The 19,344-nt window shown below is 52.9% G+C and overlaps 1 protein-coding gene and 1 long non-coding RNA gene across 2 annotated transcripts; both read right to left on the reverse strand.

The window, feature by feature from the left end:
* Nucleotides 1–2,015: 2,015 nt before the first annotated feature.
* MCM3 (minichromosome maintenance complex component 3) lies at nt 2,016–14,413 on the reverse strand. Its single transcript, XM_068399111.1, has 17 exons — nt 14,172–14,413; nt 12,982–13,094; nt 11,703–11,911; nt 11,309–11,439; nt 10,396–10,634; nt 9,875–9,983; nt 8,877–9,030; nt 8,164–8,295; nt 7,497–7,705; nt 6,796–6,970; nt 6,487–6,613; nt 6,010–6,160; nt 5,715–5,855; nt 5,389–5,495; nt 4,201–4,283; nt 3,769–3,844; nt 2,016–3,529 (listed from the first exon to the last, which is right to left on the reverse strand). The coding sequence occupies exons 1-17, from the start codon at nt 14,250–14,252 to the stop codon at nt 3,331–3,333; spliced, it is 2,436 nt and encodes an 811-aa protein (XP_068255212.1). The 5' UTR covers nt 14,253–14,413; the 3' UTR covers nt 2,016–3,330.
* Nucleotides 14,414–14,784: 371 nt separating this feature from the next.
* On the reverse strand, nt 14,785–18,706 carry LOC137671484 (uncharacterized). Its single transcript, XR_011049420.1, has 3 exons — nt 18,622–18,706; nt 18,305–18,484; nt 14,785–15,048 (listed from the first exon to the last, which is right to left on the reverse strand). It is a non-coding gene; the product is annotated as an uncharacterized lncRNA (long non-coding RNA).
* Nucleotides 18,707–19,344: the final 638 nt, after the last annotated feature.

Consider the following 19,344-nt stretch of genomic DNA (forward strand, 5'->3'; position numbering starts at 1 on the left):
GAGCAACCTGGTCTGGTGGAAGGTGTCCCTGCCTGTGGCAGGGAGGTTGGAACTAGATGATCTTTAAGGTCCCTTCCAACCCAAACCATTCTAGGATTCTATGCTGCTCCTTTGCATCCCACTCCTTTCTACCTCTCTCTCACCTACTCCCACCAGCCCCCGCACAGCACCTCTTACCTGAATTCCTTTGGGAGGGACGAGGAAGCCACACACTTGTTTATTCAAAGCAGAGCCCTGCGGGGAGCATTGAAGAACACGGTTCTTTGGTCTGAACACAGCCCACATGGGCCAAAGAGCAGCTAAATGCATCAGTTGCCTTCCTAGGCATTCCCAGCCTTTGTGGTGCTTCTGCCTGTACATCCTCACAAACATCTATCTGCTGCCTTTCGTTTCCTAAGCTACTGAGTTCCAAACTCTTTTGGCACAGACCTGTCCTTGCACCCTCATAGGACAGGGATTTGCACAGGGATTTGAGTAAAGATGCTGGAGGACCCGGTGGCTGCCAGCCAGCTGCTTTGCTCACCATCCACAGTCCCCATGCCAACCACCCCACAAGCTGTGGACCACCTACAGCCCCACCAGCCAAGTCAAGTTCTCTCCAAGTGATTTGTTTTTCCCTTGTCAGCAAAGACCCCTCTCCCAAGGGCGTGAGCAATTGCAAAGGATATTCCGAGGTGGCCACCAGCACTTGGAGGTAGATAGATAGCTACATCCCACCACCTCAGACTACAGGACAGTAAAATAAACCATGGATTTACCTACCCTGGAGCTCCTCCTCGTGTCTTGTCTTGGGAAATACAACGTTAGCAGTTCCCCAGCGTAAGGACAGGGAAATCACACAGGCTTCAGCAGGAGGAGATGGTTCTGAAAAGCCACTCTGGCCAAATGCCCTCACTGCTCCCTTGCTGTGACCTGCAAGGAGGAACAGCCTCCAAAAGTCAGGAAGAAGTGGGGAGAGAGGGAGGAGATGACAACATCCCCATTTCCTACAAGGCAATGTCGGAGCAGCAAATTTTTATGAACACCCAGGCACCTTTCCAGAAGAAAAGGTTTGGTTCCTTTGCCCATGAATGAGTTGGTAAGAAAACATCACCTACACCCTGCAAGAGGCACCTGGGTATGTTTGGCCCATTGCTCCTGCCCGGGGGCTTTGCAGCGCGGAGCCACCCCAGCGTGGCCATGCAGCAGCAACGCATGCTGGCTCCGCTTCCCTCCCAGCCCCACCAAGGTCCGGACAGGAGCTGGGTAATAAAACCAGAGACAGAACAACTCTGACCATCTGTGTGTTTAACCCACCTTCACCAATCTTTGCAGCTTTACGAGCCAGACACTGGCCATAGGTCTGAGGTCACTCTGCAGGAGCACAATACACCCAAAAAGAGATCTTCAGGAAGTTGCAAACACACAAAATCCCCTCTGAACCTGCAAATCTGCTGTCACAGCTGCGTTGGTTGAGTGGAGCTCAGAAGTCTGGCTTTTATAATTCCACAGGTCCATTTGCAGAAGAAAAATGAGGGTTTCCCCCCTCCCTCTGCAATGAGATGCTACCAAGTTCTCTTAGCCGTCGGGATGCTGCCCAGGGAGGTGGTGGAGTCACCATCTCTGGATGTGTTTAAGACTGGACATGGCACTTAGTGCCATGGTCTAGTTGCCATGGTGGTGTCAGGGCAATGGTTGGACTCGATGATCCCAGAGGGCTCTTCCAACCTGATTGATTCTGTGATTTTGTGATGTCTAGTTCCAGGTGGGCAGACACCACATAAGCATGGTGGGAGAGGCAGGAGCTGCTCACATTTATCACCCACCCACCCCAAGGGCATTTCTGCAAGGACCTGGTCCACCGAGACAAAGTCACCATGGTGGAAGGACGTGCCCAACACCATCCCTGAGCCCAAAGCAGCAGGCAGCTGCCTGAAGGCTTCCCATAGCAGCACAGGTCCCCAGAAGACTGCAGAGCTGCATGCCCAGAAGTGAGAACAGTTTAAATCCAAGTAAGCAGCAAGTCATGGGAGAAAGGGGATCTAGACATTTTTATTATTCAAATCAGTATTTATGGCATCCAGACACAAGGGCAGGCGAACTGTGCAGGTGCCTGGAGATGGGCAGGGACAACAGCAAACAGCCTGTGCTGATCAGGGTCTTCTCCAAAGCTTAACCTCAAACTTGCCAAGATCAAAAAAAAACCCAAACCCACCAATTAAAAAAAAAAATCCCAGACCTTAAACAGCTCTGGCACCACGAGCAGCCGAGACTGGTCTGACTGCATGTCCAGCTTCTCTTGAAAACCATCCCAAGCCCTGGGAGCTTTGGTGGTTTCTAGGAACAGCCTTTCTCCAAGAAGTGCTCACCTATGGGTCCCCAGAAAGCAAGGTTGAACAAATCCCCCAAGAGCAAGGGAAGGCTTTTGCGATCTCAGTAGCTTGTGGTTACCTTCCACAGGACACAGGAAGAGCTGCAGGGGCTCAGCCAGCAGGACATACAGGGGATGCAGGATCCCAGGTCCCCGTGGCTTTGACCTTTCTTTGCTACAGGTTTCCTCCTGTTTGTGGTGGTCCTGTTATACAAGTGCAGCCCCAGACTGGAGAATGCAGGAGCAGCTGGAGACCAAACCCCATGTGCCAGGGACATGTCCCCCAGGCACCTCTGAGCATCCCAGTCCTTCCCATGTGCTTGGGAGCCAAACTCCCAGCAGGGCTGTGAAATCTAGAAATCAAGCTGACCCATGGGTGATGGAGGAGGTCGGACTACACTTGCCCCTGCAGCACCAGAAGTCATCCTCCACAAGATGGGTAGGGAAGCAGTAGGGGAAGAGGCTGTTCAGAGCCAACAGGACAGGCATTAGACATCTGTACTTGTGAGACAAGCAAATCTAGGCTATGGAATTGGGGAAAAAGGAAAAAAAAAGAGGAAAAGTAAAAGCTTCACTGTAACAGTGGAGCTCCCAGATTGCTTCTTACCACCACTATTGAATGTTGGATTCCTAAATCCAGATTTTTTTATTAAAGGCTGGAACTATTACCACCAAAGCTAAAAACAATACATTAAGAACACGGATAATTTGCACCCAAGTTTTTCCTCTTGGCTCCTTGCAGAAACAAACCCCTTCCCAAATACTCCAGTTTGAAGACAGCAACAGTAAGAAAGCTTCCAGAGCTCCTGGCTTTTTTTGGTGCCAGCAATCCACTGCGAGGAAGGACTGTAAAGTGCACAGACTTGAGCTCCCTAAAGTTCAGCTCAGCCAGATGAAGCGTTCAGGAGAGAGCTGAAGGCAAACACAAAGAGTCTCCAGACTGAGAGTCCATAAGAACTTGAGCTCTTCAACCCAGAGGCTCAGATTAAGAAGATAATGTCATCGGACACCATGATCTGGTTGTCGTCTTGCATGTGGGCCAGCGCCACCTTCACTTCAGCCAGCGAGAAGGGCTCAGGGTTGTCATGGTTGATGGACTCCATCACGTTCTTCAGACCCACAGACTGGGCATGGGAAGTTTTGAAGACCTCCAGGAGGGCAGCCTTGAATGCTTTCAACCTGGTCAGGCAAGGCAAGAAGTAATCCCCCTCAGAGACCACACCCAAGTCCTCCCCCTTCCTTCCCAGCCCAGGATGCCTCAGCCCTTCCCTGTTCCAGAAGCAGCATTCAGCAGGAAAGCCGAAACCAGAGCTGGGATCACCCACCACAGATGCATCTCCAGCATCGCACAACAGCTTGGACCCACCAGGGTGGGGTGGGACATGCAGGGACTGACGCCTCCTCCAGCACCCACTCACCTCGGCTCAGCCAGCTCCAGCTTCTTCGCTTCCCCAGTGGCCGAGGCTTTGGGCGTCTTGGGGCCGTGTGCCTGGACTGGAGGAGAAAGAAGAGTTACCTTCAACCTGCCTGGTGTCCAAGCACCCAGAGAGCAAAACCACTTGGCCTTAGGATGGGGTGGGCGATGCCAAACTCCCTCCCAACATTGTTACTTCTGCAGCAGTTTGGAAGAGGACAGAATAAAAATAATCAGCAATACTAACTCTGCTGTCCCACACGGCCACGGAGGGTTTCCAAAACAAACTTATCTTGATTTGTGGGGCTAGATGGTACCACACCAGGGACCCCAAGTGACCCCAAGTCATCGCTGCTCCCACAGCGCACAAACCCACCAGGGCAGAAGGCAGCAGCACCCTCAGGAGCCAGGTGCCAGTGAAACCCCAGAGACTCACCCTCCGGCATCTCCTCCTCAGCGTCACTGAAATCGTAGGGGTCATAGGAGTCCCCCTCGCCTCCTGTGCGTGCCTTCTTTCTCCTGGGTGGGGGAAGAAGAGGTCACCCCTCCTCCAGCTGAACTGCAGACCTCCGGACTCCCTCCACCCCAAACCCCGAGCTCCTGGAGACATCTGGCCAAGACCACGCAGGGTACCTGCGGCTCACAGGTAAGCCACCCTCCAGCCACAAACCCCTGCCTGTGGCACAGGATCCAAGCCAGCACCAGCCCCCAGGGTTGTGGACTGTCATAGGATCACAGGAGGGTTTGGGCTGGATCATCTAGCCCAAACCCCCTGCCACGGGCAGGGACACCTTCCACTAGACCAGGTTGCTCCAAGCCCCATCCAACCTGGCCTTGAACACTGCCAGGGAGGGGGCAGCCACAGCTTCTCTGGGCAACCTGGGCCAGTGTCTCACCACCTTTATCAGTCTAAGTCTACCCTCCAGGTGGGGTCTCATGAGAGCAGAGTGGAGGAGGATAATAGCCTCCCTTGACCTGCTGGCCACGCTTCTTGTGATGCAGCCCAGGATACGGTTGGCCTTCTGGTCTGCAAGTGCACATTGCTGCTCATATCCAGTTTTTCATTCACCAGTAGCCCCAAATCCTCCGATGGGCTGCTCTCAATCCATTCATTCCTTAGCCTGTGCTGATACTGGGGATTGCCCAAACCCAGGTGCAGGACCTTGCACTGGGCCTTGGTGAACTTCATGAGGTTCACATGGGCCTGCTCCTCAAACTTGTCTAGGTCCATCTTGATAGCATCCCTTCCCTAAAGCATACCAACCACACCACGCAGCTTCATGTCATCTGCAAACTTGCTGAGGGTGCACTCAATCTTACTGTCTATGTCAATGATGGAGATATCAAATAGTCTTGGTCCCAGTACAGATCCCTGAGGGACACCACTCATTACTGATCTCCATTTGGACTTCGAGCCATTGACTGCAGCTCTCTGGACGTGGCCATCCAGCCAATTTCTTACCCATCAAATAAGGGTGTCCCCATACTAAAAATTGGGGGGATGATCCACTGGGTTGAGCAAAGTGTAGAGTATTTCCCCAAGGCCAGCACTGCCTGCTGCAATCTCAGAAGAGGATGGTGCCCCTCGCATAACTTTCCCCTCCTCTCTTGCTCCGGCTCCTACCTCCTCATCCTGCGCTCCTCCTTGGGCTGCGACTCCTCATCCTCCTCCTTCTCGGTCTCCGAGTCATCCTCCGCCTGCTTTCTGCGCTTCTTCTCCTTCTCCAGCACCTGTGTGGCAAAGGCAGGATGGACTCAGCCCCCTTTTCCACTCAAATTGCTTTTCAGGGGCCAACCCTGAGGGACACGAGTTCCCACCGCTGCCCCATCCCCAGACCATCACCAGGAAAGGACCCCACCAGCAGCCCAGGGTGCTCAGCCTGCACCAAACCCACCCCTTTCAATGACAATTTTAGGAACCCCCAAGCACCAGAAGACACCTTCCCCCACCTTTTTGAAGTAGGCGAACTGCACCAGCTCCAAAGCCGCTTCAGCATCCTGCAGATCAACAGTCTTGTTCATCCTGGCCTTGGCGTGGGCCGTGGAGAGGCGGATCAGGGTCTCCAGGGTACGGGCTGTGACGGGGGAGGTCTGAGGGGGGACATAGAGAGGTGTCTCTGTGAGGCTGGTTCCCATCACAGCATCCCACCTCACCGAGAGGTGGAAAACACCTGTAGGGCAGAGGGGAGCCTGTGCCTCAGTTTCCCTCCTCCTGGCCTGAGAGGGAGCTGCTCCCGGGGCTCACCCGGGCGATGTCCGAGTTCATCTGGCTCTGGCTGCGCAGGCGGGAGTACTCCTCCGCTATGTAGCTGGCTGACTCCTGGGTCAGGACGGGCTTAATCATCTTTGCTACGTGGATGTACTTCCTCATGAACTCCATGCTGACAATCTTCTCCCTGTGGTGAACGAATGCACACCCGTGTCCTCCAAGGTGGGGACAGGCAAATGGTGTTTGCAGAAGTGGCCTTCCCACTTTTTCCCCTTCACAGGCACCCAGGCATGTGGGGAATTCAGCTGCAGATGTTCCCCACCTGCCTGGCATGAGAGATGAAGCCCAGAGCAGGGCTCCCTCGGCATCCTGCACACATACCTCCCCATGGACCATCTGGAGCATCACTGGCACCAGCAATCAGCCACTGCCTGGATACTCAAGCCAAACCCATCAACTCACAGTGCTGGAAACCCCCAGAGAGCTCCAGGGGATGTGGGATGACGGACTCACTTGCGGCGGTTGGGCCCGTGCAGGAGGTCATTGTGTTTCTCATACACTTGGAGCTCCTGTTCCTCCTCCTGCACAAAGTCGGGGTCCTCCGTAGCCAGGATCTCCACGGCACTGCCCAGGGGCATGGCTGGAGAGGGAAGGGTCACAGAGAATGGGCTTTTAGCCTCTGGAACAACTTCCAAAAGCCACGAAGAGCAGCCCTCAACAAAGCCAGGGATGCTGAACCCAAAGAGCTGCCACCAAGGGGTGACAACTTGCCGAGCAGGGACAGGACTGAGCAGCAAGAAGGTTGCAGTTACAAGGACTCACCATCCCCGTCCTGCTCGTTGGGGTTGCGGTAGCGGTGCATCCGCAGGACGTGGTCCGAGATCTCCCTGTCCTGCTCGGGGTCCATCTGGTCCAGCACGATGAAGAGCAGGTCAAAGCGGGAGAGCAAGGAGTCCTGCAGGCCAATGTTCTCCATAGGTGTCTTGTACTGGTCGTACTGCAAGAGAATGATATAAGGGGTTACAGGAAACCCTCATGGGCCAGTCTTGGCTGCCAGGGAGGCTGGGAGGACATCCTCAAGTCAGGTCTTAAAGGATGGATGTCCAGGCAGCTGGACACCACACTAATCCCAGCCTGCTGCAGCAGTAAGGCCTCTTTTCCCCATCCTGGAAGGTGGGCGTAGCTCTCATTTGCAAGGAAAACACATATTTTTTGTGATCTCGGATCAGACATGAAGACTGAGGCTCGTCCCCAAGATGAGGGTCCACTGGGCTGCCCTGAGACAACCAGGCAGAACTGAGCCAGGGTGAGAAACCCCATGAGTCCCTCTCTCCTCCAGGAGGGCCATGAGCAGCAACAGAGACCAAACCAACCAGGTCTTCACTGCCCCATGGATCCCAGTCCCAGCAAGAACCAAGTCACTGGTTTTGGGGGATCTTTTGGGTTTTACCAGATGCCTCCTCCACCAAGACAGCTCCCAGCATCCTTCCCCACGGGGGGGACCAGCAAACACCAGCACTCACCCGGCCGTAGACGGGGTTGGCCGCCGCCAGGACACTGCAGCGGGAGTTGAGGCGGGCGTGGATGCCAGCCTTGGCGATGGTGACGCGGCCCTGCTCCATCACCTCATGGATGGCCGTGCGGTCGATGTCGGACATCTTGTCAAACTCGTCAATGCACACAACCCCCCGGTCGGCCAACACCATGGCCCCTGCTTCCAGGCGCCGTTCGCCTGGCGTGGGGTGGGAGAGAAAAAGGGTCAACCACCATTCAGCAGCCCCACACATCTCCTGCCCTGCCATCCTCCTCCACCACAGCACCACCCCCATGACTAGCCTAAGCCTCAACGAGCAGCAGCACCCTTCGGGGCTGCCCATCTCCTACGCAGCTTGACAGCAGGAGGACACTTAGGATGAGGAGTAAGCCCGTGAGAAAGACAACAAGATCCAGGCTGCTGCTAGCCCTCACATGGGGTGCACCAAGTAGAAGAGGAGTAGAGAAGACCACCACCTAACAGAGGTGGAGAAAATACCCCAAACACCACTCTCATTGCCATAAAGCTTCTGGATGGAGCAAGTCCTGCAAGCATCACTGCAGAATGAACAGCAGCCCTGGATCTTGCAGAGCTCCTCCCAGGTGTTAACAAGCATCTCTCTGACAGCTCCCACCAGGAACCAGCCCGCTCCTCACCGGTTTCTTGGTCTGTGGTGACGGCAGCAGTCAGGCCAACGCCGGAGGAGCCTCTGCCGGTGGTGGGGATGGCGCGGGGCGCGGTGCTGAGCACGTACCGCAGCAGCTGAGACTTGGCGACAGAAGGGTCTCCTGAAATGGAGAAGACCACGTTTAATAACCACACATCACCTGGATACTAACTGCACATCACCTGGATGCTGTGTCCAGTTTGGGGCTCCTCAGTGCAGGGGCAGGCTGGGGGAAAAGGGGCAGAAGTGGGTTTGTTCAGCCTTCAGAAAATAAGGTGATCAGATGATCTTCTTGCCTTCCTCAATGACCAGATGGGAGGAAATAGAGAAGATGGAGCTAAGAGTTTTGAGAGGTGCATGGTGATGGGACCAGAAGCAACGGGGACAACTTGGAACATAGGAAATCCCAACTGAATGGTGGAAGAAAAAGAAATCTCCTTGAGGGTGTCAAATACTGGGACAGTGGCCCGCTGAGGTCATGGGATCCCATCCCTGGAGACGTTCAAAACCAACTGGACAAGCCCCAAAGCAACCAGATCTACCAGCGACACTGGCTCTGCCCTGCACACACGCTTGGACCAGAGGCCTACGGAGGTCCTGTCTAACCTCAATTACTCTATGAAGTTAAGTCCAGGAAAACGCTCCTTCATCTCACCCCCCAACACCACTAGCTGAGGGTGCCTCTGCCCAGCCTTTCCAGACCTATCAGCAAGATGTTGATGTCTCCTCGGATGCGGCTCCCATTCTCGAGGATCTTCTCCACCCCTCCGAGCAGCATGCAGAGAATGGCCTTCTTGATGTACTCATGTCCGTGGATGCTGGGAGCCAGGGATCTCGCCAGCTGGTCAAAGATATCCTAAGGCAGAAGGGGCAAAGCACGGCCCATCAGACGGACTGTAGCAATAAGAACAAGGAGCAATACTCCACAAGTCCATTTCAGCACAAAAAAGGAGCCCATTCCTATCACAGAACCACATGGATGAAAGTCATTTAGAAAGAAGACTGTTTGCCAGAGTTTTCTTTCAATGGGGCTCTGAAGTCCTAGACCATCCTGACTGTCAGGGTCACCCAAGCAAGCACTGGAAGCAGAAATGCCTGTGAGAGCAAGGCTTTCTCCTCCCCACGCTATGAAGCAAAGGTCTGAGCATAAGACCAGGCTGGGCCAGACTTCCGTATCTCATTCTGGTTTGGGGTTTGAAGAAGAAAGAGGGAGGTTGTTTCTCCTGCAGAGGAAATTCTCTGGCAACCAGCTGGCAGGGTCAGGACACACACAAGACAGAATCACAGAATCAGCCAGGTTGGAAGAGACCTCTGGGATCATCGAGTCCAACCATTGCCCTGACACCACCATGGCAACTAGACCATGGCACTAAGTGCCATGTCCAGTCTTTTCTTAAACACATCCAGAACGGACAGATCTCTGTCTTGACAGCTACCCATAGCAGAGCTGCCAAGAGGCAGGAAGGATACTCTGCTAGCAGTACAGAAGCAGCAACAAAAAAAAACAGGAGCTGATCAAAGCCTAAGCAGAAAACGCAAAGAAAGTGAGTGGAAAATCCAGCAACGTCGCTAAGAGGGTTGAAGAGTTACTCACGACCCAACAAGACACCTCCTTGGCCACATGTCAAGCCTTAAAGCTGCTCTAGCTGAAACCTCATGCTCCGATACAAGCCGGCCTTGTAGATGTAAGACTTAAATACCTTGGAGCGACTCTTGCTGAACCTCTTGATCTTGGCCACATCAGCAGCAGAGTAGAGAGGCCGGACGTCTTTGCTCATCTGCTTCACATGGCAGGCAATGAGGATAGTCCTGGAGAAGGGACATAACCACGATCAGGTCTGCAAACCCCACAGAGCCTACAGGTCACAGCAACAACAGAGCAGAAACTCCCACAGCATCGTCATTTGCTCTAGGAAGTCCTGGAGGGGGCTGGAAAGCTTCAAGAGCTGTAGCCCCCTCTATCTGACTGCACTGGGCCATCAATGGAGCATCTCCAAGAGCATTCAACCCCCTCTGTGCACAGCTGGAGCTCACGGCTACACACTGACACTAAGGAGCAAGGTGCAAACCACTTCCAGGTGATTTAAACCAATGTTTGACCCAGCTCTGTGACAGCCATCTGCCTGCCCTAGATCTCATCTTCCAGAGATGTGACCCAACTAAAAAAGGGTGGGAGGGCTGAAGTCAAGACAGAATCACAGAATCAAGACAAAAGGCTCACCTGAAAGTCCCTGATGTGTAACCGCCTTTCTTTCCTGGCAGGCAGCGGTACGTCCCCACCACCTGGATGCGGTCCCCAGGCTTCACCTTGTCCACCAGGTCATCATCCAGAATGACGTCCACCGAGCGTGGCAGCTGCCCAGCTGGTGCCTTCTCAGGCATCTCCTGGATGGTGATGGTCTGATGGTCCTTGTAGACCGAGAGGCCAAACTCTGTCTCTAGGGGGTTATTCTCTTCATCCTAGAGGAGGAACCCCAATAAAAAGACCAGCACCATTTTTCAGGAGCACAGGGAGAAGAGATGGGTCAGATGAGCAGTGGAAAGACAGGTTGAATCACCCAACACACACAAGACAGCTCGAAAGGGTTGATTTATCAGGACTGCTGGAGCCCCTCCGGTCTAACGGTGCCAACACCCATCGCTGCTGGTACATTAGGTCTCTCCAAGCCGTGTCCCTACCGCAGGCAGTGGTGACACACCACTCATGCAGCAGGCTGTGTGCAATGGGGACAAAGCTCAGATCAACCTTCCTGTGTTCCTAAATATGGGACAAACCCTCCACCCAAGGGTGCATACACCTTCCAGGACAGCACAGGTGTGCCCACGCTGACCTGGGTCTCAGCAGCAACAAGACTGGCTGATAGCCCCCCAAGAAATCATGCAACAACAGATCCAAGGTCATAACTAACATCTGAACTAGCAAGCCTGGCGGCCTTCTGTCCAACAGATTTTCTTCACATGTTCCTAGTAGCTCTATGGGACTGTCACACTTGTGATGTGTCCTCTCTCTACTCCATGGGCTATGTTGGCAGAGGGAGAAGGGATGCACAGGTACTTGAGACCCTGGGCTAGGAGCTGGCACATTCTCCCCAGAGGAATCTGCTGATGTTTCCCACAAGGCTGCTTCACCTCACCTTCGTAGGGTAGACGGAGCTGGATGGGAAAGCATCCAGGGAGGTCATGTCCGTGTATCGGCGCTCAATAGTCTTCTTGGTAGCTGGGCAATAATGGACGCTCCGAACGATCTTTGGACGAACCAGAGAGCCTGGGGTTGGAAGAAAGAGGGGTTAGGGGCAGGAATGTCCCACCCATCTCTCAGCAGACAGTCCCCAACAGGGTCTCCACCACTTAACTGCACTTGGGAGACAACTGCTAGCAACCATGGCTAGGACTTGCTGAGCTCAAAGACTATCCCAACACTCAAGGACTTCTGCCAAGCCCCCTGTTCTCTCAGTGGACTCCAGCCCCTCTGCAGCAAACACCTGGACCCACCACCCCCGAAGCCCCTGGGTCTTCCCCCAGTCTCACATTTCGTCACGATGCCCTCCACGCAGACAATGCAGCTGAGGAAACAGGCCGTCAGCGTCCGTGGTGACACGTGCTTGGAGCCAAAGCTGCCCTCCAGCCCAATGTAGAAGTCCTCATACTGCTTGGCATAGGTGGCATCAACGGAGGCAACAAAATCCTTCAAGGCACGCTGGAAGGCGATCAGCTCCTCAAAGGCATTGCTCAGGAGCCTGTGACAGAGGGAGGTGATCATAGAATCATGGAATCATTTTGGTTGGAAAAGACCTTTTAAGATCATCAAGTCCAACTGTTAACCCAGCACTGCCAAGCCCACCACTAAACCATGTCCCTCAGCACCACATCTACAAGGCTTTTAAATCCCTCCAGGGATGGTGACTCCACCACTGCCCTGGACAGCCTGTTTCAGTGCTTGACAACCCTTTCAGTGAAGAAATTGTCCCTGATCTCCAATCTAAACCTCCCCTGGCACAACTTGAGGCTGTTTCCTCTCGTCCTATCGCTTGTTACCTGGGAGAAGAGACCAACACCCACCTCACTACACCCTCCTTTCAGGCAGTTGTAGAGAGTGATTAGGTCTCCCCTCAGCCTCCTTTTCTCCAGACTAAACACCCCCAGGTCCCTCAGCCGCTCCTCACCACAGTTGTGCTCTAGACCCTTCATCAGCTTCGTTGCCTTTCTTTGGACTCACTCCAGCACCTCAATGTCTTTCTAGTAGTGAGGGGCCCAAGACTGAACACAGGATTTGAGATGCGGCCTCACCAGTGCCGAGTACAGGGGGAGATGATGCAGACCTATCAGCAGCCCCTTCTGCTTTTCTCCTCGACACTCACCCATACCTCCCTGTGCTCTGAGAATTTACTAGGAGCAAGAGGCAAAAAAAAACGCAAAGCCCATCACAGCTCTGTGTCAGGTCAACTGCCACCAACAGCCAGAGGTTGAACAAACTCAATCACATCTGGAAAATCTCCCATGTTTCTGAACAGAGTGACAAGCCTGGTCCAAAATATCCCCAAGCATCCTAAAAAAAGTGCACGATTCATATCGTGCAATTAACTCCAGCTTGCTGCAAAAAGTTTTTGCCAAATCAAGGGTTTGCAAGCTTGGAAGGGATGAGTGTCATGGAGGGAGAGAGAGCAGGGCCACCTTTGACACAGGACCTGATGCACAGGACAAGGCGTGGCCCTTCCCTGCCCCAAAGGACCTACAGAACCAGGGCTGGACCTCTGCAATCCCACCTAGGGCACGGTGCCAAAGGCAAACCCCGTCGCCCCACACCAACCTGTGGGCCCTCTTCTCGTTTTTCCGCCGCAGGTCGTTGATGCTGACGAGGAGACGATACTGGTTGTCGCTGATCATGTCCCGCACTTTGCTGTGGTAAATCCCTTGATCTTCCTGCGAGAGGGATGTGGGGGAAAACACCCAAAAAAACAACTTGCTTTGCGTAATTGCCTCTCTGAGACATACACCCCCTCTCTGAGACACACAAACCCTCTCCTAAGAGCTGATTCCTGCAGAGCTTGAGTCCCTTTGTCACTGAAACCGGGAACAAAACTCCTTAACGCTGGGTTTAGCATTAACGAGCAGCCGTTACTTTATTCGGCCAAGGGACATTGGGGATCGCTCCACCTAACATGTCCACCCAGGGACAAAAGCACGCTTGTTATACACATTATAGAAAAATGAATATTCACACAATTCCCAAGAAAAGCCTGCCTATTCCAGAAAACCTTATGCATATGCTAATATATTATGTAACTGTCTTTGCACATGTATACTAAATTGGGGAAGGGGTCTTGGGTGGTCTCTGGGGGTCTCTAGTGGTCCTAACCCCCCATAGTGATGCTGTCCGCTGTATGACCCCGCTTCTGCACAAGGGTCGAGGCCTTTCTGTTGACACACGCGGGTGGCTCCAAGAAAAAGATCCTGTTCTGGTTCTTACAGGATTTATCTCTTCTCCTGGCACCAGAGCTGTGAATCAAGTCCTTTAAGACACCACAAAGATGTTGTTCACAGTCTTGCTTATCTCTGGCCCTTCTTTCTAATTAGTGAGGAATTGAACAGAGACCTTGGATCCTCTCAGAATAAGCACAAGCAAGAGCCTTTCTGCTTATCATTCCCACCAGTACCTCAGTGAATAACGACAACTTTAAGCGTTATCAGTCCTAGAAGCAGACCCTGTCTGCAAAACTTGCTGTTAGTTTCAGAAAGTGCAGTCATTTTAGCTGAAAGGAAAATTACTGAAAGGAAAATTAGTTCTGTTAAAGGTTACACAGAGTAGGGCCTTCCAGGGCCTCTCAGGGCCTGCTCTGAGGCCCACTTACTAAACCGTCTGGCAGCACCTTTAGCCCCACAGACCAAGCGGAGGGTGGGGGGGGAGGCACAGGGACCAGGTGCTCCGCGACCCCCGGGGGCATTAGCGGGGGGGTGCAGCATCCCTGTCCCCCGGCGCAGCCCCGCTCCCGGCCTCACCTCATCGTCCAGGAAATCGAGGTAGTCGCGCTGCGCCTCCCGCAGCTCCGCGTCCTCCAGCCCGCCCGCCGGTGCCGCCATGCTGCCGCCCGCTCGGGGAGGACGGGGGTGGGCGTGGAGATCCCGCCGCTGCGAGGGGGAAGGCGGTGAGAGCCGGGGGGAGCCGGGCTGGCCCTGGCAGCGCCCGCGATCGGGCCCGGTACGGTGCTATCCGGCCCGGTACGGTGCGGTGCGATCCGGGCCCCCCCACCTCCGGCAGCCGCCGCGCTCCCGCCTGGCGCCAAAACCGGGAGCCTTTCCCGCCACCGAGCGCCAGTTCAGCCCTCCCCTCCCGCTCCCCGCCGCTTCTCATTGGTCAGCACCGCCCCCCGCCAGCCAATGAGAACAGGGATAGAGTTCGAGGGAGGGACGCGCAAGAGCTCCAGCCTATCAGCGCGCGGAGGGGTGGGGGGAGGAGTCGGAGGGGGAGGGACGCGCGCTTCACTGCGCACGCGTGGGCGGGGGCCGGGGCTCCCGGGGTTCCCGGGGTCGGTCCCGAGGTCTCGGCGCTTGGAAGTCACCGATCGGCTGAAAATACCATTTAATTAAAAACCAAATTAAAAAAAAACCCCAAACCACTTTTTATTTTTCTATCGCATTTTGGGGAGTTCCGTTTCCGGGTGGTTTTGCCCCAAAACATCCAGGCCGGGCGTCGCTTGTCCCTTTGGGATGGGGGATGAAGCCTCCCCCTGGCCCGGCACCAGCCCAGGAGTTTGGGGGCTTGAAGACACAGAAGCGGCAGGTCCTGCTGTGGCTTTGGCACTGAAAAGGGTGATTTTGGGATGTGTTTTCTGGGCGGTGTCGCAGTCAGAAAGCAGCGGAAAACCGGCTGCTCCCCCTGAAAAAAATATTTTCGGTATTAAATATTAAATAAAAAAATATTTAAGCATATTAAATATGTTTAAAAAAGGAAAATATGTTTAAAATATGTTTAAATGTGTTTAAAAATAGAAAAAGAATAAAAAGCTAGACAAACCTATTTTGATCAGCAAGGCACAGTGGACATCCCAAACGTGGCTGCGTCCCCCAGATGATATTGTAGCTCAAAGCAGTTTTTCCAGGGTTGGTAGGAAATAATTCACGCGATGTTGGTTGGGCTGTGCGAAACGCCGAGGCACCAGCGTTCACACTGCCCGATCGCACCAGAGGGAGCAGCTTCACAGAATCGATGAGGTTGGAAGAGCCCTCTGGGATCATCGAGTCCAACCATTGCCCTGACACCACCATGTCAGCTAGACCAGGGCACTAAGTGCCATGTCCAGTCTTTTCTTAAACACATCCAGAGATGGTGACTCCACCACCTCCCTGGGCAGCCCCTTCCAATGGCTAATGAACCTTGCTGAGAAGAAATGCTTCCTAATGTCCAACCTGAACCTCCCCTGGCGAAGCTTGAGGCTGTGTCCTCTTGTCCTATCGCTAGTTGCCTGGGAGAAGAGGCCGACTCCCACTCCACCACAACCTCCCTTCAGGTAGCTGTAGACTGCAATAAGGTCACCTCTGAGCCTCCTCTTCTCCAGGCTAAACACCCCCAGCTCCCTCAGCCGTTCCTCGTAGGTCAGACCCTCCAGACCCTTCCCCAGCTTGGTCGCCCTCCTCTGGACTTGCTCCCACACCTCAACATCTTTCTTGAAGTGTGGGGCCCAGAACTGGACACAGGATTCAAGGTGCGGCCTCACCAGTGCTGAGTACAGAGGGACGATCACTTCCCTAGACCGGCTGCTTCGATTCGTGTTTTGGAAGAGGAGCAGGAAACAGCCCCTGTGCCTTGTTTTCCCCTTTTCTGTTCGTGTGCCTGGACCAGATCCCTCTAAAATCACAGAAAATGTTGCTGGTAACAGCTGTGGCTGGTTTAGGGTAGAGGTAGCCCAGGTCCTCCTGGGTATTTGTCCCGCTTCTGCAAGATTTTCTCACGTCACTCTGCACCAAAGTGAAAATTCAGATTTTCCTTCTCAGGCGTTTGGGCCCTCCTCTGGAATCACTTGATGGAGTATTGAATTTGGCAGGAATGAAGGATCTGGTGCTCTGTTGCTGTTTTCTTTCTATTTTTTCCCCCTTTTTTTCTTTTTTCTTTTTCTTTTTCTTTTTCTTCACAGCTGGAACAACCTTCCTGCCTCTGCGTACTCAGCAGCACCCATTTCCCTTCAGACGCTCCTCAAATCCACCCCTTCCCATGACTTTTTTGGAGATTTTTGGTTTCATTGCAGCTGGCAGGAGAAGGAGTGAACAGAGAAACCCCTTGGTGTGTCCCTGCCACCCTCGCCGGGTCATAGCAAGATATTTAAGTGGGTACGTCAGCTGTGAGGATATAAACTGGCTGGAGGAATCAGTCTGTAAGTCCCCAAAGGAAATATAATGTATCCTACAGAAGTGTTCACAACCTGACATTAAATTTCACCTCTGAAACAGGTTTTCTCTCTCTGCAGTCAACAGGCTATTAAATCCAGCAATGAACACAGTCTCTGTGCTTTACTGCAGGTAAAATATGGATGGAAAAAATAAAATACGGATGCAAAGCAACCCGTGAGTACAGCTGGCAGTGCACAGAGTGGGACCAGGGTGGCATTCAGACACATCTATCTAGATCACACATAGATCTCACCTACATTTAGGTGGTTAAAATGAATCCCAGCCCATAAAGGCGTTGTAAATCGCCGTGGTGCCCAAGACAGCAAGCTCTGTGTGAAGAGAGCTGGCAGGGACCCAGCTCCTGACCGCAAGGTAACAAGAGTTAGGGATAAAAATAGCTGCCCGTTGTTATTCGTGTCAGTGCCCTATAGCAACTTCTGCCGTGCTGGGGCTCTTGCTTCAATAATTAATTGGAGCGGGTCAGGTCAGGGAGGACAAAGGGATGGGGAGAGATGGAGAACGCCGGCATAACAGAGGCGAGGCAGACGCCTTCGCTGCCTTTTGGGACTCCCTAGGATGCTGCCCAGGATCTCCAGGCACTCACCTCCCTGCCACATCCCAGCGGTTACAGGGTGCAGAGTGCAGCACAGGCTCACAGAGACATTTAGCACCTCCTATCCACTGCAAAAAACAGGAATTAAGCACCTAAATACAGGGAGGGACAGGGCTGCAGAGCTCGCAGAGAAATAGAAGAATCACGGGTGGGTGCAGGAATAATTTCCACGGGTGAATTGCACACGAGGGGTGCTGGCCAGAGCACCCCGACTGTCCCTGTTCACAGGGTGCATTTTCTCCTCCTTTTCTCACATCTCTGTGCATTGGCATCCACCTCTGCACTAGGCTTCTGAGATCTCCTTATGGGTACACTATGATCCCTCCCAGACTGGTTTTTTTTTTCCGTTAGTTCAACTAAAAGTCAATTTTCAAGCCACAAGACAATTCTCAAGTTGCCATCTATTATCTTTCCTGTATGCTGAGCAACCTTGTCTCTCCCATGGAGGGCAGAGGAGAGGCTTGTGGCTCATTCACATCTCCAAAAATGTGGGGAAGAGTACCCCAAATTCAGCGGAGTGTCACCTCATCATCAAGCAACACATTGGAGTTGAGGTTTCAAATACATTTGTAATAAAATGGAAGGACAATAACATGGAATGAAATGTTTTAATGAAAAAAAAACACTTTTTATAATTGAAACAATGTGGAGAATGGAGATCACCTATGAGATATAAATTTTAAGTTTTCCAAGGGATAAAAGGGGTTTGTCCTTGCTGGTGTCTCCTGCAGCTGCACTTGCAGGAGCTGACACCCAGCCAGGGAATTTGCTCTCTCAAGAGGAGAGTCATCCTGACGACATGTGGAAGACACATAATTTAACGCTGAAGGAACCCTTTTTAATCCTCTAATCTGACCTTTTCCCTAACATAGGCTGGAGAATTTTACCCGATTGCGTCTGCACCCAGCTCAGGCATTTCTGACATTGTTTTCTTGAAGTATTTACTATTCCCACACACTCTGGTAAATCTTTAAACTGATCTAGATCTCTTTTTTTTGCTAGTCCCGGGGAAGGAAAACATGGAAAATGATTATCAGTGAATATGAATGGAATTTCTTTACTTAAGTGCATGGGGAGCTGCTGGTATCTCACCAGGAGAGCACAGGAAAGTGGGTAAGAAGTTAAAGACTCTGACCTTCAGCATGGTAGGATGGATTGTAGCTGCCTTCTTGCTTCCCAGAGCAGGAGCCTGGCACACGTGGAGCTGCTTTCCCTCCTAGATGCAGCTATGACGGCGACGGGAGCATAAAATCTTGTTGCGGTCCCGCTTCTGATGCGCAGCTACCCCACATCCCGTGGGGGGATTCGTTCTCATCTACTGTGCAGAAGAAAAATACAGCAATTAATTAAAAAAAAATAACAAAACAAACCCACACAAGCCGTGCCTCCAGGCATAATGAAAAATGAATTCCCTTGGCAAACGAAACCGGAGGAGTGGCTGAATCAACAAACCTTCGGAGAGCGCGGCCGGGAGCGTGTCTGCGTAACGTGGCAACCCGGCCGCGTTTCCAGGGAAGTCCGAAGGGCCCAGATATAGATTGCCCGAGGTCTGGTGTTGCTATTTCCGTCTGCTCTCATGAGTTCTGGCCATTACATAAGTCAGCGACAGCTGGTTCCTGGTTTGTTTGGAATTTTTTCCTCATTTTCTCCACCCCCAAGCCTGAAAATCATCCATCTGTGTGCAAGGCATCATCACCTCTGCATCGGGATCTCTGGGATCTGCTTTCAGCCACAGGGCAGGAGCCGCTGGTCACTTCAGCAAGCGATGTCCAGCTTTGGAGTCATAGAATCACAGAATCATTTTGGTTGGAAAGGACCTTTGAGATCAAGTCCAACCGTTAACCCAGCACTGCCAAGCCCATCGCTAACCCATGTCCCTCAGCACCACATCTACATGGCTTTTAAATCCCTCCAGGGATGGCGACTCCACCACTGCCCTGGGCAGCCTGTTCGAGTGCTTGACAACCCTTTCAGTGAAGAAATGTTTCCTGATCTCCAATCTAAACCTCCCCTGGCACAACTTGAGGACGTTTCCTCTTGTTCATTTGTTTCACCACCTTGGTTGCCCTTCTCTGGACTTGCTCCAGCACCTCAATGTCTTTCTTGTAGTGAGGGGCCAAAACTGAACACGGGATTTGAGGTGCTGCCTTGCCAGTGCCGACAAGGTGGGAAGCT

This window comes from Nyctibius grandis, chromosome 1 (assembly GCF_013368605.1).
Source record: "Nyctibius grandis isolate bNycGra1 chromosome 1, bNycGra1.pri, whole genome shotgun sequence".
NCBI lineage: Eukaryota > Metazoa > Chordata > Aves > Nyctibiiformes > Nyctibiidae > Nyctibius > Nyctibius grandis.